Raw genomic sequence first — 24,930 nt, 5'->3', positions numbered from 1 at the left:
CCTATATCTCTAATAAACTTCCCCAAAAGAACAAAACTCTGCATTAGACTCTGGAAATATTTCAACTTTAATGGCAATATGTTTGATTTGTTTGTGTTTTTAGTGTTACCACTGGTGAATCTAGAAAATTTTCATAAATTGGGGCTTGATAAAGGAGACTGGATTTAAGCTATTACCTGAACAACAAAACAAAACAAAACAAAACAAAACAGGTTGGATAAATGATGGAAGAAGCACTGAGAACAAAGACATCATTTTCTCCACCACTGCCATCCTTGGACTCGTACTGTGAAGCTCCATGCACCTCGTGGAGGATGCAGGAAGGCCACAAACCCCATTGCCACCATGTAAGCATCAGTCGGTCAGGCCCACATGGAGCCTTAGAGCCAGGGCTGGATAATGAGCTTAATTCCTTAGCAACCTGAACAGAAGTGTCCCCGATAAAATGGATTACATACTGCTGATGAATTGCAAGTGAAGATCATGTTGACCCAACAAAGAAGCTAATTTGTACCTCCTGCCACACCACAGGCGTTAAAATAAGAAAAGTGATTTTGCTTGTGAAGCCTCCCAGCACTCTCCCTAAAATGTCATGGTAAAAATAAAATACTATGGTGGGGTCAAAAGTGGATGTTTCAACTTCTTATTGGCTCTGCAAAAAAAAGTTCCCTAACAGGAAGAAGAGGGTCTGTTTTTCCTGCTATTACTTTCCTGACACAATTTAGATTGCCTAAAATATTATCCCCGAAGTTCCAGGGTGCCCTGGACAACAGACATAAGTAGTCTGGTCATCCCACTATAAATCAACCAACTGTCATATTATTTATATCTTGGTTTCTTGGGAGTTCATCAATCTTTGGAAGCCTAATCTCCCCTGGGCATTCAGATGAAATGAAGTTTCTGGAAGCCAACTACAGTATCCCCACCCACCCTCCACCATCCGTTGTTTTGCTGTGATTTCAGTTACCTATGGCCAACCACAGTTCAAAAATATTAAGCGGAAAATCCCAGAAATAACCAATTCATAAGTTTTAAATCGCGTACCCTTTTGAGTAGTGTAAAATCTCACGCCTTCCTGCTCTGTCCTGGGCAGGATGCAAATCATCCCTTTATCCAGAGTATCCATGCTATAGACGCTACCCGCCTATTAGTCACTTAGTAGCTGTCTGGATAATCAGATTGACTCTCACGGGATCCCAGTGCTTGTGTTCAAGTAACCATTATAGCAGCCTAACTCTCTGTCACAATGCCTACGTAATTCACCTCACTTTATCTCATTACGGAGGCATTTCATCATCTCACATCATCACAAGATGGATGAGCACAGTGCAGTAAGATATTTTGAGAGAGGGAGAGACCACATTCACATAACTTTTAGTACAGTATATTATAACCATTCTACTTTATTATTAGTTATTGCTGTTAATCTCTTACTGTGCCTAATTTATAAATTAAACTTTATTATAAATATGTTTGAATGGGAAAAACATAATATATGTAGGGTTCAGTATTATCCGTGGTTTTAGGCATCCACTGTGGGTCTTGGAATGTAACCCCTTTGGATAAGGAAGGACTGATGTACCTGGTTTTGAATCCAGGATCTGCTACTTCCAGCTATGTAATCTCTCTGGGGAAACAGAGGGTTGATGTTAAGATTAAATGATGTAAAATGCCTGAAGTTAAACCTGGCATATAATGGGTACTATACGTGTTTTTGCTCTTATTGTTACTATCAAGCCAAGAACCCTATAAGGGAAGGTGCTGCCTACCTCTCTCTCCTTTCTTAGATTAGGACAGGAGCCTCCAAAGACAAACCACCAGCGGGGCAGTTTTGTCCAAGCTGTTCTTTACTGGAACCATTAACCTTTGCCTCTCACACTGTGGAGTCAGTCCTAGCATGTGATCCCGCACCTTCGGTGATAAGGAGACAAAAGCAGGGAGGCCAGCAAGAATTCACTAAAATCTTGTGGATGAAACAAAGCATTCAGAGGAGCTACGCAGAAGTGAATGTCATGGTGACCCACTTGGGCTGTCCCCAGTTCAGGCTTTGGGTCAAACAGCTACCTGACTTCTAGGGACATGCAACCAAAGATGTGTTCCTTGCATTCACTAGTTACAGTTCTAAATTTATTAGATTTTATAATTAAGACTCAAGAATAGATTTTATATATAAGCAACAAAAATCATAACAAAGCATGTGTCTTCTAGTGGGACATAGACTTCTGGGAGAAGAGAAGGCTTTCCATCATCTTTACCTTGACCTCCTGATATACTTGTGGGATGATCAGACAGGTTAAGAGGTTGGGCCATCACTGTAGTTAAAGCCAATCTGGGCTCAGGTGAGTGGACAGGTAACATATGTTCCTTTTATGAAGCCAATGCGCCTAGAGGATCAAATCTACCAACAACGGTTTCTTAATTCTGGTTCATAAACATTTGGCCAACTGGTCAGAAAAAGTCATCCTTATAGGCAAATAGAAACACGGCAAAGCTCTCGGTTCGGCTTGCGGGGGTCTATCTGTATAAAGCATACTGAAACTGGTAATTGGGTGAGACAGAAGCTAAAAGATATTGTGCTTGCCACAAGCGAGAAACTGTGGTGAGCTTTCAATAAGACAACTATAATACCTCTTGGTCGATCTTCTGAGGTAGGACAATCAGTTATTAAAAGTGTGTTTGAATTTGGAATCCTGATGTGGAATGAGCGCCTTGTGAACATACAGGCTTTGACGGAAGTAGGAGCGTCTACTGAATTGAGCTTTGAAAAAGGCACATTAGACAAGAGGCACTGCTCAGCTGAATTTATCACTGTCCTTCTCTTGCTCATGCATAAGAAACAAGTAATGGTCCCATGGGCTGTTCCCAATGAGCTGCCATTTCACAGGTCTTTAGAATCAAATTTAGGAGTCTTACAGATCATGTCATTTAACTCCTCTCTCTGTGTCTGCCCCTATCTTTTATTAAAAGTGAGGAAATTGATGTTCAGAGAACTGTCGCAGAGCAGACATTAGGGACAGAAGTCCCCAGAGACAGAACCACAGTTTCTGGACTCACAGTGCCCTATTTCCTGTATCCTGTGTTCCCTATAAATCTATACAGCACATGTGGACACGACTAGCCAAATGGGGTGTATCCACCACCTGGAAGATCTTCAAAACCAAAGCATTCAGGGCCAGTAGGGTTATGTGAAGTACCTGAGACCACTGTAACAAAAAGTTCAGGTTATCTGAGGAAAGCCCATTGCTTAAGCTGAATGATGATCTCAATGAATTTGAAATTTCTCCACAAAATATCCCATGTGAAAAACATCAGTCTATTATCAAAATTCAACATAAATCCAAAAATAGACACACTAAAAAAAAAAAAGTAAATCCTGAAATCAAATAGATGGCGGGGGGGGGGGGGTTGGGTGTAGGGGTGTGGCGGATATAGGAGGCCTGACATCAGCCAGTGAGGAAATCGGCTTTGTTTGGTGACTAAATTAGATAACTTGAACCTCCGGTTTTAGATTTCAAGATGAAACTTTTTATTTCAATTCAATCATTATGAACCTATTGAACTGTGGGCATATGACACCTTTGAAGTATATGGGTCACATAACCTAACTGGTAGCAATCTAAGTTCCTATTTCTAATCAGTCCAGGGTCACACAATTGATATTTTCTAGAGTATTTTGTAGAGTGCTCTACTTTCTTCACAGGCAGGCCAGCCTTCCCAGACGCGGAGGGGGAATTCATAGCCTATGGCAACTCTGTTTTCAGAAGTTCTTCTCCACTGCCTCTGCACTTGTGAGTTATTGAAACAGTCTCCTCACCAGGATCTCTGCTTTTTATTTTTCCCTTTAATCCATACCACACGGAGCTACCTCATTGCACTTTCTATGACATCATTTCCTACAGCACCTTCAAAAAATCCTTTACTTCCAAAACAAGTCCAAACCCTTTGTCTGGCACTGTAAGAATTCCACAGCTTGCCCAGGATCTCATTATGAAGCTGACTTTCTCATGTCCTCTCAATGTGAGCTAAGCCTTCCAGAGTTGCAGTTTCTTCACCTGCCCAAAGAAATGAGAACAATGCCTCTATACCCCATAAATCTTATGTAAGATTTATGAAATTAGTTCTTGCACAAGGCTTGCCACATAATAAGCACTCACTAAGTCTCTCCCTCTTTCCCACATACTACCTTTATTCCAAGTTACTGTTTGATTTACCTATTTGTCATCTCTCCTTGAATATTAAGAGTCCTAGTCCCTGTTAGCACCCATGGGCACCTAATAAGGTCTGGCACAGAGCAGATTCTCATGCCTGTCATCGGAGTCATGTCATATCCCGGTCACAGACTCTCTCTCTCTTTCTCTTTCTCTCTCTATAGTGGAAAACCTTCCTCAGTGAGCCGAAGTGGTTTAAACACACGCTTTTAAGTATTGTTTTCGAGGGCTTCTGTTAATGATCCAACCAAATTAGAGACAGCACTCACAGAGAATGCTAGAGATGGAAGTTTTGAATCTGCTTCCAAAACTCCATCCCTACTCAAGTCTCAGGAATGTGCTCATATTAATAATTAAAGGATATATGTATATGTAATGGAAACTTTCAGGAAATGATGCTTGCATTTATATACTTTTGGGTAGGTAAATATCATCAAGACTCACTCCAAACTCTCAGCAGAAGTTGCAGTGGTTTTAACGTTGTTTTCAAAATGGAATCCTTTCTTTAAATGATATGCAACTTGGAATACTAGTATATGAAGTAGCTAAAAGTGGGAATCCTCTCAATGGAGTAGAAGCAGCAGCATGAACATCGTCTTATCACTGCACATCGCAAGTGTCCAGACGTGCGCACACGCACACGCACACGGCAACTCCTGAGGCACCTCCGCAAAACTAAATTCAAAAACTACAGCTTAGAAGAGTAAACTAATAGTTTAGGAGAATGGGTTAACTATACTCCTTACTAGTATAGTTAGGAAGGAGTACAGTGAAAAAACATACCTAGATAAACAGACATACATAATATAATGTCAAAAGAATTTAAATCTGGCTCTACAATATGCAAATGTCATATTCCCTATAAGTTGTCCTCAAGTTTGTTATTGGAAGAAGTATAAATAAGGGGGGGGGGGCAGTTCTGTTGCAGAGGCAAATGCCATCTCTGGGCAGCACTGAGCAGTGTGTTCGGGTTCACTTACTGTGAATGTCAGCTCCACAGGAAGCCAAGGATTTACTGGGGACCTGCGACTCCCAAATGCAGAACTTTTCTGCAAGAGGTCCTTGGATATTGTAGAACCTTAGAAATCATTTGGTTGAGGAATATTTGGTGACAATGAAAACACCTGGTAAGACAGTTTCATAGAGTGTACCAATTTTATAAATATGTATGTATGTATGAACAGGTAAGTATTTTTGAACTAGAAATATATAAATCAAAATGTTAGGAGTAGTTATTAGAATCATTCTTAGTTTCTTTTTTTTTTTGTCCTTTCAGAATTTAAAAAAAACTTCTACAGTTAACAAATATTCATTACGATGATGAAAACTTAAATATTACTTTTTAAAAGCCAAAGCCAATTGTTTCTGAAGGAGACTTTTGGGCACCAGACAGAGGCCAGCATTTTTCACATTGTGGAGCAACATGTTCCTAAGAGGCTTTCAGTTCCATGAGGCCAGGAAACACTTCTCCGTTCACCACTAAATCCCTCGGCAGGTAGCCTGGCACCCAAGGCATGGTACATAGTAGGAGCTCAATAAACAATGGCTGAATGAACAAGTATGACACCCTCATCCCACTCCAGTCCATTTTGCGTAATTCCTGAGTCCATGCCCCTTTTTCTTCCCTTCTCTCTTGCATCTATATAAAACAGAAACATTTCTGCAAACAGGCTGACAGATCCTGCTACTCACCAGCTCAAGGGGCATTTTTAAAAAAATTCCAATCTCACTGCCAGTAAAACAGAGCTGTCACCCTCAGACCCTTTGGCATGTGTAAGACAGCAAATGAGGCCCGGAGAGAAGGGATTTTGAGGTGAGGTATTTGATGTACAGAATTTGGATGGGAAGGAGGGGTTGGAGACAAAATTACGTCCTGTGAACAAGGGCTGTCGGGAAATCTCAATTCCAGTCTTGATGCTGTTTCAGACAGGATATAAAACAGCTGGGCTGTAGTTTTCTCATCCTGAAAGGGAAGTGACCGCCCTTGCCTCACAGAGACATCATTAAGAACAGGTGGGATGGCCGATATATTAAGGGCAGGTGTTTTTAAAAGCAACTGTTCTATTCAAATGCAAGGTTTCCCTAGAGGCAAACAAGTTACATAAGGTGGCAGCAGCATCTTAGATTAAGAGCCAACATGCAGGCCTCTCTGCCGGCGGGGGGCCGGCAGGGGAGGGGGGGAATGTGAGCATAAAATAACTATAACCTTTTGTTTCATCACACAGAATGCTTCCTGTTATGGTTCAAGACCTGGTCCTCCTCCTGCATGAAGCCTTGCTTGATGATGAAAACTGTGATCATTGATTGGGGCACTCCCGCCCCCACAACACACACACCCCTAAACTCTCCTTCCCTGCCAGCCAGCACTCCACAGCCTTTCGACTACCCCTTCTCAAGTGAACAGAGCTTACAACCCCACAAATTTGACAGAAAGCCTAGTGTAAAAGTCTTGTTATGCCCCATGGTGATTTGCATGCTATAGACCCTCATTGAAGGTGTCTTTGTTGGCTGATTAGAAGAAATGGCACTGTTGACAAGCCTCACTCTCGGAAAAAGATGGTTTTCAGAAGGAGATGGATTTTGCTGGAGTCTGATCACTCTGACAACTGATTCTACCAACACTATACCTGTACCCTCTACCACGAGCCTCATTTTCAATGAAATCTGTTAAAAATTTCTGAGGCCATCTCAATTTGAAATCTTTTATTGGCAATCATGTTGATCCCCAGGTGGCTGGCTGATCCACAGAGCAACTCTTGGTATTGAACAACTCAATTCTCTCGTGAGAAACTCACCAAATCCAACAAAATCCCCCCAGCCCTGCCGACATCATGCTGCCTCAGACTGTGTGTTCCAGCAGGAAAGAGACCCACAATTCGTTCAATTGCTTTCCTGGCTGTTTTAGATTTAATCTGACGAAGTCGTTTTTTTTTTTTTTTTTTTTTTTTTAACAAAAATCTACCAAAGGCCTAATTTTTTATTTTCTTTTTCTTTTTTGCTTTTGTCTTTGCTGTTCTTCAGGCTTAATGTCCACATAAACAGCAGGGTTCCTTGAAACTACATTTTCCCCCTATATTGTCAACGCTCCTCAGCAGTTCTCACCCCATGCTCCCACCAATTATTAAAACTCAACTGAAAAATGTCTCCAGTTGCTTTTTAAGGATTTTTCCATTCCACTCGCCCCGGGCAGTGAGGGAGGCTGGCCAAGGAGTTCACCCTCCATTTCCTTCACAGCAGCTCACACAGGCAAAGCCCTCCTTGAGCTGGCTTTCCCGGCCTGGTGGGAAATGCCAAAGAGTGGGAAATAAAGATGATTAGGGAGGGATTAATATTAAAGAGGAAAAATCATAGATGAACTTATTCAAGTCAGATTTTGGGGGGATCCAGTTGGAAGAGATTATTCCACAATGGGATCATTCACAGAATGTAAAAATGCCTAAGAATTTTATTTCCTGTAACTACAAGAACAAAAGCAAAACAAACTTACTACTCATCAGCTCTCTTATCCCTAGGCTCCTGTGGATAAATGGAACCCAGAAGAGGCAATTGCTGAAGTCACTCCTCCTCTTAAGCCCTGACTTTGACCAAGTCCACAACTTTCAGAGCCCAGTTGAGTGCCCAGCCCAATGGAGCAGGCTCACAATATTACCTTCCCCTCTCTACCAATCATCATCTGAACTTGCAGATGCAGAAATTTCTTCTTTATTTTCCAAATACCCTCCCTTTCTTCCTTTCTGTTCTTGCTGTTTTCAGCCATTGTCATTTCTTTGGAAGAAGCAATACATAGAATGATTTGGGTGTTCCAGTGTTGAAAAAATAATAATGAAAATGAGATTTGGGGATAAGTTCTAGGTCTCATCAGCCATCTCTTTGCCCTTATCCTCTTCTAAATGTCACCCATGGTTTAGGGTCCAGGTTAGGTTCCATCTCTTCCAGAAAGCCTTTCAAACTACCCTTTTCAAAGCTTCAAAAGAGTCCCCTATATGGCTCCATTACAAGACCTACCATGCTTTAGAATCTCAAGATTTGCCCGTCTTTCTCCCCACTGGACTGTAACATCCAAGAGTTTAGAGTTGGTATCTGCTGAGCATTGTAGCCCCAGAATTTAGCAGTGTTTGGCATGTAACGGATGCTAAATACTTGTACATTCATTGAAATTACAGGTCATATCTTTTTAAACCAAGGAACAACTGTTGTATGCGTATGTGTGTATGAAAATATTAAACACTGCTGCTAATTTCACACTGTCCATTAAATCGTATGAAAATTTTAGTGTCAACAGATAATACAATTGCTATAAATCTTTATGGCTATGTCCGTCTTGATGAGCATAATCCCTTTATAGAATAAGAACTATGCCCAGGCTTCTTTTAGTTAAAAGAGAGAGAGGACCTGAAAGGAATGAGGCTATTCCATCTTGGCTGGAGTCAGAAGTCCCTTATCCCCTTTTCATACCAGATGTTTGATAGCTAATTAGATACAGTTTTATAGCTTTCTCTAGTTGTTTCATGTTATTCTAGCATTTAAAAGAGCAAATTCAAAACAAACACTGGTTTGAGTTTATTAAAATTAAAGTTATCGGTTTAACTATTGGCCTGTCTACCTTTCTCACCAGCACTGGAATGCTGGAGCCATTTCGTTTGCTTTTTCTCCTTCTGGATCCCACAGAGAAAAATGAGAGTACATGAGACAAAAGCTAGTGGGCGTGGCACAGAAAAGGGCAAATCACTCTTTAACTATAATTGGGTCTTTTAGTGGGCTATGGTGACGAGAACTACCTCGTGACCTGCCCTCATGATTGATGCCAATGTGTTTACACAAATCATTGCCATCGGTCATCCTACCAGACCTGCTACCCGTACCTCACTCACTTCGAGTCCTGTCGGCAGCCTGTGTAGTTCATAGCCAGAAGCTGTATGCAATCAATCAGTACTTCTCAAAAAAATGTTTCCATAGGGGCTATTTCTTCTACATACTGAAAAATAAAGGCTACCTAAAAATAATTAAACCTGACTTAGCATTATTGATGCTCTGTGTGCGTAAATGAAATAAAAATGCAAGAAATCTTAGTAGGATTGCAATCAGGTCTTGTGTTCCTTAATCATGCACAGACTCTTAGTTGAAACCAGAGTCACGGTGGCTCAGATGAACTGTCCTTTCTTTTTAGGAAAAGTGAAACTACAACAGGACTGAATTATGGTTGCTGACCCCAGCTCCCATTCCCACCCCAATCCCGTCCCAACCTTCCCCACTCTTCAAAGTCTGGCTTGAGCTCCTTCCCTTCTCCAGACCCTAACAAGTACCCTCTCCTCTGAGTCCCCTGGTTTGAACATCCCGACCCAGAATGTAACTATGCAATGTCGTTTGCTGCTCTCTGTTTTCTTACGGAAATTAGTATGACCTCCTGGTTCCTTATTGAATAAAGCCCTCCAATTGAGAACCATCTTCCTTTTTTGCTGATAACCTCACACTTAGCACCTACCTCAGAGTCAGGTGAATAACAGCTACTCTTTAAAACTATGAGTAGTGGTCGTCATAAAAAAAAAGTCACATTTTCTAAAAGTTAGGTTGGGGGGGGGTTATAAAATAATTCCTCACATTTCTTTCATTAGTAAGCTAAGGTCCTTCAATGCGGTAAAATATGATTTGCTTTAGAAAAGTCAGATGAACTTAGATCTGCTGTGTAAAGTGATGTGTGCTGTGTTCTGAGTAATGGTGGCATGGGAGAGGGAGAGCAAAGTTGCTCTCGTAACTGTGGCTACCTGACATTGGCCTGAGAAAAGAGTTACTAAATCCCTGAACTACAGAGGAAAGTCTCTTCTCTCCCCAACCTCACCCTCCAGCCACCCAGACCCCGCTCTGTGCCAGTTGGTTACTGTGCTGCCATAAAGGAAACCCATGGTGTCACTCAACACCAGCTTGTGCTCCAAAAGCTGCCACACAGTGAGAAAAGTCAGGCTGGATAGTCTAAAATGCCCTGAGGAGAACCCCGCTGACACTGAAGACATCTACTCTTACTCCTTCATTCACCAGGAGGTATAGAGAAGCTACCACTCCATGGTAGCTTCCCAAGATCAACCATGTACAGGGGTTTCACAGGGTCCCTACAACTAGGCTGAACCCCTCATAGGATGCTGAGTCTCATAGCAATGTGTCCAAAGAAAGGAAGCTGGTGTGGATCTTTGCCCAAGGACCCCTCTCCCCGAACCGGGCAGTGAAAAAGGTGACTCACCTGCTAGAGGGAGGGGGAGAGGGGGACCCTGTGCCAAGTCAAGCATAAGAGAGTAGCAATGTGATATCAGAGCAAGGCCGCACTGATAGGGAGTCCCACAGAACAGATGGTTAAGTCCAACTAGGCCAATATGGAGTATCTCTGGGTAAAAGCCTTTATTTCCCTGGGATCTGATTTTCTCACTGATGTAAAGAATAGAAGAGAGCATTAAAAAAAAAAAATTTTTTTTAACCCTCCAATTCTGATACTGAACACCTACTAGATGTGAGGCCTTGCGATAAGCGCCATGAAAGGTAAAGAAATACAAGATACATTTCTCATTAATTTAGAATTATGCTTGAGTGGAGAAAAGAAGAAAGTTGACCTTGAGATGGATCCTCTATTATCATGTTGGGCTTTGCGTGTGTATATATACACACACAAACACGCAGACCCACAAATCTTAGACATTACATAACACACACCAAAAACAAGAATAACTAAAAAGTCCTGTACTTGTTTGGAAAGGGATTTCCAGATTTTCAGAAAGATGCTTCTTATTCTCCCGAGAGATCAGAGGGGTAGGAAAAATTCCATTAGATTAGTGGTTCTAAGTGTGGGAAGGAGAGAGATGGAGTTTGTGATCTAATAATTGGGAAATAGTAGATTAAATAAAGGTAGCTTCCCCCCGCCCCCCGCCCCATTGCAGGTCTCCTCAGGGACTGTAATAAGCAAGTGTATGTTGAGACACTCTAAGAAATGTCATGACTGCAGTGTCCCAAAATATGGGCCGCTGGGTCCTTTGTTAGAGTTTCTCAAGTGAAGGGCGTTCTGAGAAACACCTTTTGAGAAGCAGTGTGCCAAACAGATGGTCAATTCCCTAAGTCAGGAATAGGGCCTTGCTCACTGCTGTAGCTCCAGTACCTGGCACAATACTTGGCACGAGGGAATGAATCTATAAAATAGGATATAATACCAAATGAGTAACGGTTGAAATCTAAGGGGAAGACTGGCACTTGCAATGATGAAGAGGTAAAGGTATGCCAAGGAGCAAAGACTCGCCTGTCCGTGAGGGCACAGTCCACTGGGCTCCAGTTCCAGGTGGGGCTGCCTTTGCCTTTGCAAGAAGCCAAGGACTACAAATCCATAAGGCACCCTAAAAGACTTCAACTTTCTCCCCCCCCCAAAAAAAAGAGGTAATAAGAGTTTTATAATGAACATCAGCATTTCTCTTCTTTACTAAGCAACGAATCAGTTATGATACTCAGAGGTCAAGCTCCATAATGTAGTTAGATTATCTTTGTTTCTTTACTGCCACCTTCTGGTTCCTAGGCTCCTACGTGGTAAATTTTAAATATCACCTATATTTGTATCTCACTATGGTATTTTAAATAGTCACATCCTTTACCTCAAATGACATTATACAAGTTAGAAGTGGTTAGGGTGGTTGTTACTCTTTTTCATTTGACCTAAAGACAACACAGAACGTAAGTGATAGTTAGGAGCAAGGACTAACAGTGCCTGCTGCGTTTTGTACCAAGCAAACGCTGAGTTTAGTCACTTGGCTTTGTCCAGGTACATCTGCAATGGGTTCTATTACTCTTTCAAACCTTCACAAGCATAACCTTGAATGGAAAACTCCATCCCCTTAAAAAAGAGAATGGTGTTGAAACACATTCTGATCTTTTCCAGGGTAAAACCTATTTCGCTTCACAAGGTCTTAGAAAGAATGCAGAGGGTCTGTAATTGATTTTTCATCTGACAGTCATGACACCATATACTTTCTAGCACTGCCCCAAGATGGTAGTCCACCAGCTTCCTCTGAAACATACCTTGGTCTGGAAGCAGCAATAGAGCTGGGTTAGGTATGGGTGTTTCCGCGCCAGAGCCAAAATCCTCTTCTCTGTCATTGTGCAGTCCACATCATCATCCTGAAGGATGACATCCTTCTTTAAGACTTTCACAGCATACACTTCATCTTTGCCTTTGAGCTCTGCCAACATGACCTGCAATCAACCATAACCACCCCATCAGTCTTCATGTAGGGAATCAAAAGAAGAAACACAAGTCAATACCAAGTGCTTTAAGAACAAACTCCTTTTTTCTTTTCTTTTTAAAATAGTATAACACTGTTTAAAAATACTTAGAAAAACTATCCATCCCGATACAGCTACTATCATTTATTTATTTTAACCTCTAACATAGTGTCCAGGCAAAGAAAAGTTCAACGCATATCTGTTAATCATTCATATGCTCATAATGTCTGTCACACTTGTAATTACAGTGTAGCAAATGTAGTACAGCATTTTTTAACTAAACATTTTCCTACAGTCTCCACATTATGGTTTCTGACACTAAATTCAAGTAAATATGTTATAATTATTTAGCCATTTAGCTCATATTAGACAGTTGAGTAATATGTAATTATTATATAAACTGCATCAGGTATTTTTGTACATATAATTTTTTATTTCTTTGGGATCATATCCTTAAGATAGTGTTAGAAATGAATATGGGGTTAAATATTTTGCACATTCCTGATTTTCAAAAAGAATGTACAATATAATCTGCCACTCGCATTGGAGAAGTGCTTTAGCTTCATGGTAATTTACAAACTTTGGGTGCTTTCACTTAAAAAAGTTATTTCGCTCATGTAATGGGTATAAAATGTTACCTCAATGCTGTTTTAACTTGCAATGAAACTTCTAAAATATGGTTTCTAATTATTTCTTCTGTGTGAACTATTTGTCAGTTTCTTCCATCTAGTCATCTACAGTTCTATATTATTTTCTTATGGATTTGTAAGAGCTTGGCATATAAAGGCACTAACATGTTACTTTCTGCAAAAGTTTTTCTAAACCTGTTTCATAATTTTCTATTTTTTCACTATTAAACAGGATCAGTCTCATTTGTCTTTATGCAGTCGAATTTCTCCTTGTTTACCTTTATGGTTTCTGCTATGGCGTTAAGGCTGGAAATGTAATTCCTTCTCCAGAGAGCAAATGAATAGCTCTATCTCTTAAAAGTTTTCCTATCATTTGACATTTTTGCGCTCATTTTCCTACCAATGTGACAAGCCTTTCTCCAAATAATTTGCTCCTAAGTGCAGTTCTGGTTACGCTGTTAGAAGGAAAGAGCAGTAACACGGAAACTCAATGAGGGAACCGAGGACCGTAACCTGAAGACCTTTTACTGCCCACATATAATGCAAACTCTTAAAAACTGGCTCACCTTGGCTGCGATTTTTCCTAAGAAACAATCTAAATGCTCTAGAGTCATCGAAGTTCCCATCCTGCCTACAAGATCCAGAAACCTGAAGACTCTGAGCCTGCTCATCTCCCTTGAACCTTGCTCACAATGAAACCTGCTCACAGCCCAGGGCTGTGTCTGCCAGAGGACTAGGGTCTGCTTCTTAGTTAGCTAATCTCTGAAGAATGTGATTACTTCAGCTTTGGTCATTTAAGTAAGCCCAGTAACCATCCTGCATCAGTGATTTCAGGGTGAGATGGGGCAGGTGAGATAGGTTGGGAACCAGGCCCTAAGCCCTGCAGGCTTCGCAGAACCATTCCCCTAGGAGTGCAGTGGCTCTGCAATTGAGCAAGTCTGCTGACCTACAGACTACTGCTTTTAAGAGTCCTGGACACGTGAGGGCATGTGAGCCCAGGGAACTCTCAGAGCCAGGCGCCTGGGCCCCTGGGCTGGGCCTCTCTGCTCCTGGAGGCCATAGAAAAACAACTCGCACTTACTCACAGGCATGGCTTTGCGAAGAGCCAGGGAATAATCCTGGATCTTAGCTGAAATGTTAATCAGCTTCCTAGGCTCTCTGGCCTTCAATATTTTTTCTAATACGAACAGGGATTATTTTTATTCTCACCCTTCCCCCTTTGAAATGGGAGCTTGTCACCATGAATGCTTTATTAGGCGCCTTCTGTATCCATACCCCACCCCGTTGTGTCCATCTCGGCAGGGAGTGGGATAAGGGGAATGGCACCATGGGCAGAGGACCTGATCCGAGATATGGGATGATTATTCTCATTCTCTTGCCACAAGCAGAGGATAAATAAAACATTTAGTAAGTGCCAAAACAGTCAGTTACATAATAGTTAACTTCCAAAGTAATGCATGCTGAGATTTGCTTTGAGCCCAAAGTTCACTGGGGGCAGAGATTCTAGAGTTCATTTTCAGTCTTCCTAATGAATTAAAACCAGAATTTCAGATGGATCTCTGAAGAAAACAAATGCAGTTATGTCATTGACAGTGGAATGCCAAGTACATGTAAAGCAATTTAAACTTTTCAAAGTCTTTCCATTTCTACTCAACGAGGCAGGAAAATGTAATAAGACCAGGCTAAAAGGTTTATCGCTTGATCTTAGATCAAAAGGATGAGGTGACAGCGGCCACAGGGTAAAGAAAATCAGCAGTTCCACCCAGACAGGCCACAGACCTTGCCAAAGCTGCCTTTGCCCAACACTTTGATGAAGTTGAACTCCTCCAAGCCCAAGCGCTTGGCCTGGCCTTGCCGGACTTCGCCGTTCTCACCAGGGCTCGCCAGCTGGCCATCCATGGATGATGCTGCCCTGTGCTCCTCCCCTCGGTTGTCAAATGACAAGGCCTTCCGGATGTTGTTTTCAAGTTCTTTAATTTCTAGGGCCAAGGGTGACAAGATATTGCATTAGCACGCATCTCATGAGCCCCTCCCATGAGGACTCAATACCCAGAATCCACCCACCACCCACCCCACCATGAGCTAGCTCACAATCCTCTTTCTGGTTCTTCATTTCAACAGATCCAGTGTGGTATCCATTTATAATCCTTCATTTGCTCTGCACACTTTCACTGGCACCTAACTAATGTACAGCAGGGCCTAGGCATGCAAAGAGAAAGAGGACATAGTCCCTGCCAACTAACTCCTTCAGATTACCCTGGGACCTGGCCACCTCCATGAAAGCTATTTGGCCTGCAGCCTGTTCCATTATTCTTGGTTAGTGCGAGAACCCAGCCTTTCCTGGAAGCATGCAGAGTTCCACAGGTGACAGGTAACCTTTGAAGATCAATGATTAATCAAGAACTGTGCAATCACTGGTGATAAAATTATTTTACCTTTTCTTAAGGACTTTCTTGGCCTTGTTGCTGGGTTTATTCTAAATCCTCATCTCATTCAATTACCCAAATAAGGAATGGGCATATCATTAACCAAAGAACCGCTCGAAAGTAACACTGGTACAAATTTATCTCAGATGGGGCAAGGATTCCCCAGCACAATTTCACAACCATGAGATAGCCTCGTGCCCCTCCAGAGTATGTGACCTGAATTCCCTCCCTGGGGGTGACAATGCTGGATGATCCTTTGATCTTTTCTATTTAAAGAAGCTTTATTGTTAGAAAATCATTCACCAAGACATACACTCCTCTGTGTACAAACGGGCATCTTGTGCATAGCCCAATTTTAAAGGATGCTCACAGATAAAACTGGGATTCTGTAGCCTCTTAATTCTTGGGAATCGGAATGAGGCATGTGCGATCAGGTGCTACTTGACATAAAGAGATCTTCATTTATTTTTGGAAAAACTGAGGCCCATGAGATCTCACTCAAGGAACCGGGAGATTTCTTTTAGATGTGAGCCTGGCTCCCCTGAGATGTGTTGGAGGTGGTGACGAGAGCTTCCGAGTCTCCGGACATCCCCACACCAAGTCAGCAGTTTCCTATCACTTACTCTTAACTAAGTATAACTTTTTAGTCACAGCATAAAGTGAAAAGCCTCAGATTCCAAGTCAAGTTATTAAAAGGATTTTGGAAGATAGAACTTGAGTGTTTAGGGATACTACAGCTTAAATAAAATGTCTTTCTATGAGTTCTTACAATGTTCTGCAATGCCGTGTCGTGCAAAGAGGGTTTCCACATCCATTTGTGCTCACGTCACTGCTGGGTAATACTGGTACCTGCTTTGATGGGGGGCAGAGAGAGGGTCCTGGGAGGGGGGGGGCACTGCATCCTGCCAAGACTAGACAGCACGCTGGGCAGCAGCCAGGCCTAGAGAGACCTCACTCCCACTCGGGGTCCCTTTACCATGTGTTCTTGTCTCCTTAAAGCTCTCAGAGGAGGTCTTAGCATTAAAAAGGGAAACATGAAAACACTCATACCGGGCCGGCGAAAGACCTACTCATCCGCAGGTGGCAGAGAACTGTCAGATAACTGACGAACGGGCCAGACCGTTTTTGGAATGAGGCACAGTATAAATGTGTAAAAAGTGAATCAGAGTAACATGAAGGGAGACTGGGCCCAATCATTTTGTGGCCTCAGCATTTGCATACCACACCTGCAGCTGTTTTATTTATTCCTGGGTAAGAAGAGCTGGGTTACAGTGATGACTTTCAGGCAGGGTTTGATGGCACCGATTCTGAGAGTGAGGTCCTTAAACCAGGAAGGGTATGGTCTCACCCATACCACTGGCGTATAGCCTAACATTGGGACAAATCTTTTCAACGCTCTGACCTCTCACTTCCCGCCCTATAACATGGAGACAGTACTGGAGCACCAACACAGAGCTGGTGTGAGTATAAAATTCAGATAATGAATACAAAAAGGGCTACAAAAAAATCAAGGCACTAGTGTTAAGCAATGATGCTTAGTCCTATTCTTCAGATGTATACAGCTCTTTCCAGGGAAGTCTAGTTCTGGTCACCAGAGGAGGTTTTAAGTGTGTCATGTCTCTCCGCAGCCTTGGAACTCTTGCCTGCAGAATTCAGAAACTTCTAATTACTTTAAGCATATTCTTATGGGAAAGAATGAGACAGCCTGAGCTAAGCTTTAGAAGGGAGTCAGGCCCAGAGCTGACTTCCTCCTCACTGCTTCTTGTAGTCTCCTTCCCAGCTTCATCCTATCCCCACCCACCCAGGCTGGGATAGGAGACATCCTCCCCCACCCATCACCCAACTCTTGCCCTGATCTTAGGTTTTGGGTGTGACAATTAGAATCAGGAAGGAAGGAAGTCGAACTTCACTGAGTTATGCTGGCAGACCTGGGAGCAGACACTGAGGCAGAATGGTAACAGGAGGGGCTCTACCCACCCCTCTCCTTCACTCAGAACCAGGAAAGGAGGAAAGAGAAAAGAAAGAAACAGAGTTTCATATGCTCTTCCTCTCTTATGCTGGCCTGGAAGGGATGTAAGGCAGACAAGGTCATTTAATCCCTCACCCTCAAGAAAGCCTCATCAGAGTGCAGGACAACAAATGAGTCAACAGAGAAAGGTGTCTGAAGACCTTCTAGAGCTGCTGGCTGTTTCTGCTAACAAGGTCATTCTTGGGTGGAGAGGCCTCAGCTCCTCCGTCCTTCCATGACCAAGCTCAAACGTAAAGAAGCAAACTGAGGGGCTCACCCTGGTCACAAGGGGAGGTGGGTGCTGACTTGGACCGATCCTCCTCAGAGGGTGAGCTTCCAGAAGCAGGCTGTGGGGACTCAGCACCAGCCACGAGCTAGAGGGAGGGGAAGAGAATGAGGGAAGAGAGGCATCAGAGAGAGGGTAGTGAGTTTCTCTAAGGTCAAAAGCATCAAAATTACTATTCCAAGGACCCAAGAAGTGCCTGGTGTAGAGTACCACTTGAAGTGATATTCTGATAGCATAGACTCGAGGTTTCGTTTGCCAGTTAAAGGGAAGAAAACGAGAGACTTTAGCTTGTTCAATTTTTATTCTGCTCAAATATAACTGACCTTGTTAAGCAAAGCTCAACCATACCCCCTCCATAAAACCTCCCTGGCCTACCCAAGCAATGCAAGTTACCTCATGCGAAACGATTTGACACTTGTCTCTAACACCAGTCTGGTATTTATTATTTTGTTCGGCTTTAATTAATAATATCTATATGTGTATATTGTGTGGGGCTCTCTCTACTCAGGTAGACTATAGGTTCTTTAAAGGTAAGATTCTATCCAGTATCGGTGCTGCCCCTGGTGACTTGCACAAAGTGATACACATAATAGATGTTCAGTAGATACTTGCGGATGTATCGATATTTGTTGGCAAAATTTAATAGAACACCCCCGGCGGAGTCTATTTCCTGGCAAAGATGCTGGCATACCGACTTCAAGCTCTCATTAAAGTCAGTGGTTTGGTCTAAGAGACAAGCACTTCTGTCTCCTATTACTCCTGACTTACCAGCTGTGTGCACGTGTCCTTTCTGGATGACGAACTGATTACTTGCAAGGGGCAATATGAAGGGAATGAAAGCTCCAGCAAGCCTGACACTCCTGCAAAGGAGCCATTGTAGCTCTGATCAGGGGGAACTTCTCTTATGTCCTCTCATTCTAACTTGAGCTTCTATTGGTTCACTTGGCTTTTTTTTTCAGCTTTTGTACCAGAAGCATCCTAGCAATAAGAATATCAGGACTGAACTCCCTTAGTCTTTTACTCTGCCCCTACTTGAATTTTTCCATGTTGGCTTCTTACCGCTGGGCTCCCCAAATCCAAGATAGACAGATGATGCCTGGCTACTGGCATTCTGGCTCATGTAAATATGGGGGAGAGGGCAGGTACTCAGTTTTCTTTTAAATCTTTCATGACAGTAAAGACTCTGTCTCAATTGACTTCTGGCAAGGAGGAAACAAATAAACAAACAAAAACAAAAAACATATCTCCTGAAAAAGGGTGCTCTCTAGGAGATCACCAATGTGTGTGTCCAACACTGTCATCAGAAGGTGATGCATAACCCACCTCTGCAGGGGGACCCTAGCACTCCCGGGTGCTAACATTCTGCTGGCAAGTTCAAAGCTCTGGGTCAATAAATTAAGACCTGTTTCCTCCACTGGGATTTATAGAGCCGAGAGAAGCCACTAGAAGCACAGAATGTCACAGTTACCCGGGAAAAGAGACTTTTTTTCCTGCGACCCTTGCAAAACAGCTTTGTTTATTGGGAAGGAAGAGAAGAAGTAGTTTAAAAAGATGGAAATAAGACACACCTTCTCATTCAAGGGAAAAGGCTCTTCTGAAAGGCACCAGGGGAAAAGTGTGAGAAGCTTCTAAAATGAGAAGGGAAACACAGAGCCCTTCGGAAAGTATTTTAGGGAAAAATTTAGGGTGTACATTTAGGAGGATTATCGAGGTACCCAGAGTTAGACTTGAGAATGCCTGGTATTGAGCAGTGAGGGCTGCTGTTCACCCCACCTCCGCCAAGAATTCTTGCCTACTTAACTTCGTTCTGATTTTCTCATAACTTACTTTTTTCAGAGACCTCTTAAATTTTCTAGGCTAGAAGCCAAGGATAAGAAGGACCTTCAAACAAAATGCTATGGATGCCTTTAGCTCTGTTTACATCTGTGGGCCCTGACTTACCAAAATAACATTTTAACAAATGGATCTCTTCCTATTGACATTCAGAATGTCACATGGATAGAGGCAAGGCTTTGGTCTCCAAAGAAAAGCCCAGATGTTTCATGTCATGGGGCATTAACAATATTCCTCGGGCAGCTGAGTACCGGCACTATCACAAATCTTCTTGGCTTGCTCCCTAGAAAAGAATGTGGTTCCAGCTCTTCGTCCATTTATCCTCATTACAGTAATACCAGGAACAAAGTTCAAACACTGACATTGCTTTCATGCCAGTTCTGAAGGCAGATAAGTCTATTTCCTTGTCTAGAGTTGCACTGTCTTTTCTAGAGAAAATTCCAAAGTCCTCATTTCAAAGTTTATGGTCCCCTGAGCAATAGACTGCCTGAGACTTGCTTTGTTCCCCCCTCCCCCCCTCACTTCTGGAACTAAAGGAGACTTTAATGTTACCTGCCTGGTAACATTTTCTTTTTCTTTTGTTTTCATGGTGTTTTGGGTATAGTGTCTCAAGCCCAGCAATCTTATAACCCCACTCCAGGGCACTATTAGGGAGCCAGCATACATGTACTAGCAAACAAAGGGGTCCAGAAACCCCATCGGAGGGCCAGCTACCTTTTTCCTCCTCTGGCCGCTGTTGGTGATTTTGTCTGGAGTGACGCCGAGGTCAGCCAGCACCTTGGCAATACCTCTGGCGTCCACTCCGCAGTTGGGAGCCACATTGGTCTCACAGCGTCGGTGAACGTTCATCTTGCAGACTGTTAGGAGACACAAAGAAGAAACTTCACAGTGTTTGTGGCCTAAAACAGTACCCTATTTTTTTTTTCTGACTGTAAAAGTAATACATGTTCGTTTGACTGGATGTGGAAAATGCAGAAAGACAAAGAGAGAAAAATAAAAGGCAGTCATCATCCCATCACACAGAACTAAAATCATCCATCAAACACAGATAAGCACATTGAAATTTCCTTTCAGGAACAGACCATGGAAAAACTTAATCGGTTTATCTGAAGAGAGTTCATTTGGACTGTGAACCCAAATGGGTCATGTGTATACAGACTACTTTATTACTCGGCTAAAATGTGGGGATAGTTCCCAGAGAGGAATGCCCTGGTAGAACCTGCCAAGATGCTCATCTGAAAATGAAAATGAGGAGACTGAATGAGATGACCTCCAAGGCACCTTTCAAATCTAAAATTCAATTTCAAAGGAGAAAAGGCCATGCCCGAATGTTTTCGTTTTGCCCGCATCACTTAGTTGTCCTTCGTGCAGGATATCAAAGCAGAAAACAAACAATTCTGGTAACCAGTCCAGCCTGTAAGGAGCTTAGAAGTCATCACTCTGTCCTAACAAGTAAAAAGCTGAACCAACTGAAAAATCAACAACTCTTCTTAGATTTAAAAGAGAATAAGGTCACAGGGCAAATGGCCGCTCTCGAAATAGGAGAGAGAGACAAGCAGCTATAGAGAATCGCCACTTATTAAAGCAGAAGCTCCTCCCGCACCAGTCTCTGAGGGAACCATTGCTGGGTCCGAAAATCTGAACTGAAATGAACAAATGCTGGAGTCTCAGACCGAGTGGCAAAGTCTGAGAGTCAAAAAGTAGGCAGACCCAGTCAAAGGGGGCCCCTACCCCTTGTGAGTTTTACCTCTAGGAGTTCGACCAGGTTCTCACAGTGAATATTAGAGAAAAATTCCCTTATACCTCTGGCAGAGGGATGGAAAAGGAATTTTTTAAAATACACCAGAGCTCTCAGTTCTTAATAAGGCCTGTTATCAAGAGAAACTATTTTAACAGAACCCAAACTACTGTAGTTTTATCAGATCCTAACTGACCTGGGGGAAGAAAAACACCCAGTGTCGGCATGCTCTAGCCTTCCATGTGGGAGAAAGGACATACCCAACTCCAGTCCACTCTAGCCATCCTGTCCCACCTGAGAGGGTAGAAAAACCTGAGCTTATAGTTCAGAGGTACAGGCTCACAGGACTGAGATCTAATCATAGGAAGACAGAGAACTTCTCTTCCCTCCACACCTTATCACTACCTTACTAAAGGCCAATTTCTACAGTTCCTTTTACCCAGTACATCATGTCCAGCTATTAAGAAAAAAATTACAAGCATCCTAAAAGGCAAAAACATACAGTTTGAAGAGACAGAACAGGCATTAGAGCCAGAAGCAGCCATGGCAGAGATGCTAGAATTATCAGACCAGGAATTGATTAGAGCTAAAGGCTCTAATCAATACAGTGGAGAGCATGTAAAAACAGATGGGCAATGTATGCAGAGAAATGGAAATTCTAGGGAAGTCTCAAAAGGAAATGCTAGAGATCAAGATCACTATAACAGACATGAGGAATGCCATTGCTGGACCCATTAGTAGAATGAAGGGACACAGCTGAGGAAATAGTCTGAGCCTGAACATATGTCAATAGAAACTTACAAAACGGAAAAGCACAGAGAAAAAAGACTGGAAAAAAAAAGGGAACAGAATATCTAAGAACTATGGGACCATAAGGTATAACATGTGTGTTATGGGAATGCCAGAAGGAGAAGAGAGAGAGAGAGAGAAAGGAACAGAAGACATATATGAAGCAAAAATGACTGAGAACATCCTAGAATTAATGTCAGACTCCAAATGACAGATCCATATATCTCACAGAACACCAAACAGGATAAATGACCAAACCACCCCCCTGCCCCCCCCCACACACACACACCCACACCCACACCCACACCCCTAGGGATATCATATATGAACTTCAGAAAATCAAAGATAGGGAAAAATAATCTTGAAAGAAGCCAGAAGCAAATAACACCTAAACTACAGAGTAGCACAGATAAAAATTACATTAGATTTCTCCTCAGAAACTATACAAACAAGGAGAGAGTGGAGTGAAATATTTAAAAGAATTGAGAGAAAAAAGCACCAAAATAGAATTATGTACCCTGTAAAATCATCTTTCAAAAGTGAAAGAGAAATAAAGAATTTCTCAGACAAAAATCAAGGGAATTTGTTTCCAGTAAATCTGCCTTGCAAGAAATATTAAAAGTTCTTCAGAGAGAAGGAAAATGATGTAGGTCAGAAACCGAGATCTACATAAAGATCGAAGAAGGAGTAAGTGACATTAAAATAAAAACTTATTTTTCTTATTCTTAATTGATCTAACAGATAACAATTTTCCAAATAATAGCAACAATGCATTCAATTATGTATGCTTATATGTATTACATATATAAATATATATGCTTATATATAAGTGAAATGAATGACAGCAACGATACTATGAGTGGGAGAAAGGAAATAGGATCATTTCGTTATTATAAGGTACCTGCACTATCTATGAAGCATTAGAGTGTTATCTGAAAGTGGACTAGATTGGTTGTAAATGTATGTTGTAAACTTTAGGGCAATTGCTAAAATAAGTAAAAAAAAAAAAAGCTCTGATATGGTAAGAGAAAATGGAATCATACAAAATGTTCAATTAAAATCATAAAAGCCAGAAAGGGTGGGATAAAAAAAAAAAAAAAAGAGAGAAACAATGAACACGAGCATCAAATGGAAAATAGCAGGAAGAATGGTAGTTATTAATCCAGCTATGTCGATAATCACTTTAAGTGTCATCGGTCTAAATACATCAAGTAACAGAGACTGTCAGGGTGGATCAAAAAATAAGGCCCAACTACACGTTGCCTACAAGAAATGCACTTGAAATAGAAGACATATATAGATAAAAATTAAAGGTACAGAGAAAGATATATGATGCTAACACTAATTTAAGAAGCAGGAGTAGCTCTATAAATTTCAGACAGAGCAGACTTCGGAGGAAGGAAAGTCATCAGGGATAACAAGGGACATTGCATAATGATAAAGTGGCAAATTCTCCAAGACATTAAATCCTTAATGTGTATGCACCTAACAAGTGAACATCAAAATATGTGAAGCAAAAACAGAACTGCAAGGAAAAAGCTGAGTCAATTAATATGACTGGAGACTTCAACACCCTTCCATCAGAAAAGAACAGAATCTAGAGGGCAGAAAATCGGTAAGGACATAGTTGAAGTCAACAGCACCATCAATCAGCTAGACAGATTTGATTACTATATCTATTGACTACTTAGTCTAACAACAGTAAAACACACATTCTTTTCAAGCTCACATGGATCATTTATGAAGACAGATCATATTCTAAGCCATAAAATACATCTTACGAATTTAAAAGAATAGATATCATACAGTGTCTGCTCTCAGACTACAGGGGAAGTAAATTAGAGATCAATAATGAAAAGATAGTTGGAAAATCCTGGAATACTTATAAATTAAATAACACACTGCTAAATCACACAAGTCAAAGAATAAATCTCAATATAATATTGAGAACAGATTAAAATATTTTGAACAGATTAAAAATAAAAAGATAACTTATTATAATTAGTAGGATATAGCAAAAGCATCCTTGAAAGACACAGTCTGCCAAAATTCACACAAGAAATTGACAATATGAAAGGCATATATCTATTAAAGAAACAGAATAAAAATAGAATCAAAAATTAATAGCTTTACAAAACAGATAGTCCCAGGCCCAGATTGGTTCACTGGTGAATTCTACCAAACATTTAAGGAATAAAATATACCAATTCTCTACAATATCTTCTAAAATTGGAAGCAGAGGGAAAATTTCCTAACTTTTTATGGCTGGCATTACTCTATTACCAAAACCAACAAAGACGCTACAAGAAAAGATAACTAGACCAATATCTCTCATATGTAAATATAGATGTAAAAATCCCCAACAAAATAATAGGAAATTAAATTCAACAGTGTACAAAAGAGCAAATGGGATTTATCTCTGGTATGCAAGGCTGGTTCAAGATATGAAAATCAAGTAATATAATTCATCACATCGATAGGCTAAACATAAAAAAATCACTAAACCTATCGATAGATGCGAAAAAAGCATTTAACTAAACCCAATACCCATTAATGACAAAATCTTTCAGAAACCAAGCAACAGAGGGGAAGTTCCTCAACTTGATAAAAGGCATCTACAAAATCTCTATGACTAACATCATCCCTGATGGTGAGAAACAAGCAGCTTTCTAGTTTCAGGAAGAAGGCAACCACTCCTTTTCAATATTGTATTGGAAGTACCGGCTAAAGAAAAGGAGATGATAAATGGCATAGTGATTTGGAAAG

At 41.5% G+C, this 24,930-nt stretch overlaps 1 protein-coding gene across 4 annotated transcripts in view; it reads right to left on the bottom strand.

The window, feature by feature from the left end:
- Positions 1-24,930, bottom strand: part of PRKCE (protein kinase C epsilon) — a 511,750-nt gene that overhangs the window by 188,158 nt on the left and 298,662 nt on the right. For all 4 annotated transcript variants that reach the window (XR_001596560.2, XM_036225089.1, XM_016142211.2 and 1 more), the window contains 4 exons: positions 20,352-20,494; positions 17,796-17,892; positions 14,864-15,063; positions 12,252-12,425 (listed from right to left, as the gene is read on the bottom strand). Coding sequence is in view for 3 of the 4 variants with exons in the window: in XM_036225089.1 (XP_036080982.1) it covers positions 12,252-12,425; positions 14,864-15,063; positions 17,796-17,892; positions 20,352-20,494 (614 nt within the window). In the remaining variant the exon portion in view is untranslated. The remainder of the gene's footprint in view (positions 1-12,251; positions 12,426-14,863; positions 15,064-17,795; positions 17,893-20,351; positions 20,495-24,930) is intronic.

Source organism: Rousettus aegyptiacus, unplaced genomic scaffold, assembly GCF_014176215.1.
Source record: "Rousettus aegyptiacus isolate mRouAeg1 unplaced genomic scaffold, mRouAeg1.p scaffold_m13_p_7, whole genome shotgun sequence".
In the NCBI taxonomy this organism is placed as follows: domain Eukaryota; kingdom Metazoa; phylum Chordata; class Mammalia; order Chiroptera; family Pteropodidae; genus Rousettus; species Rousettus aegyptiacus.
This window is presented reverse-complemented; position numbering and strand designations above follow the sequence as displayed.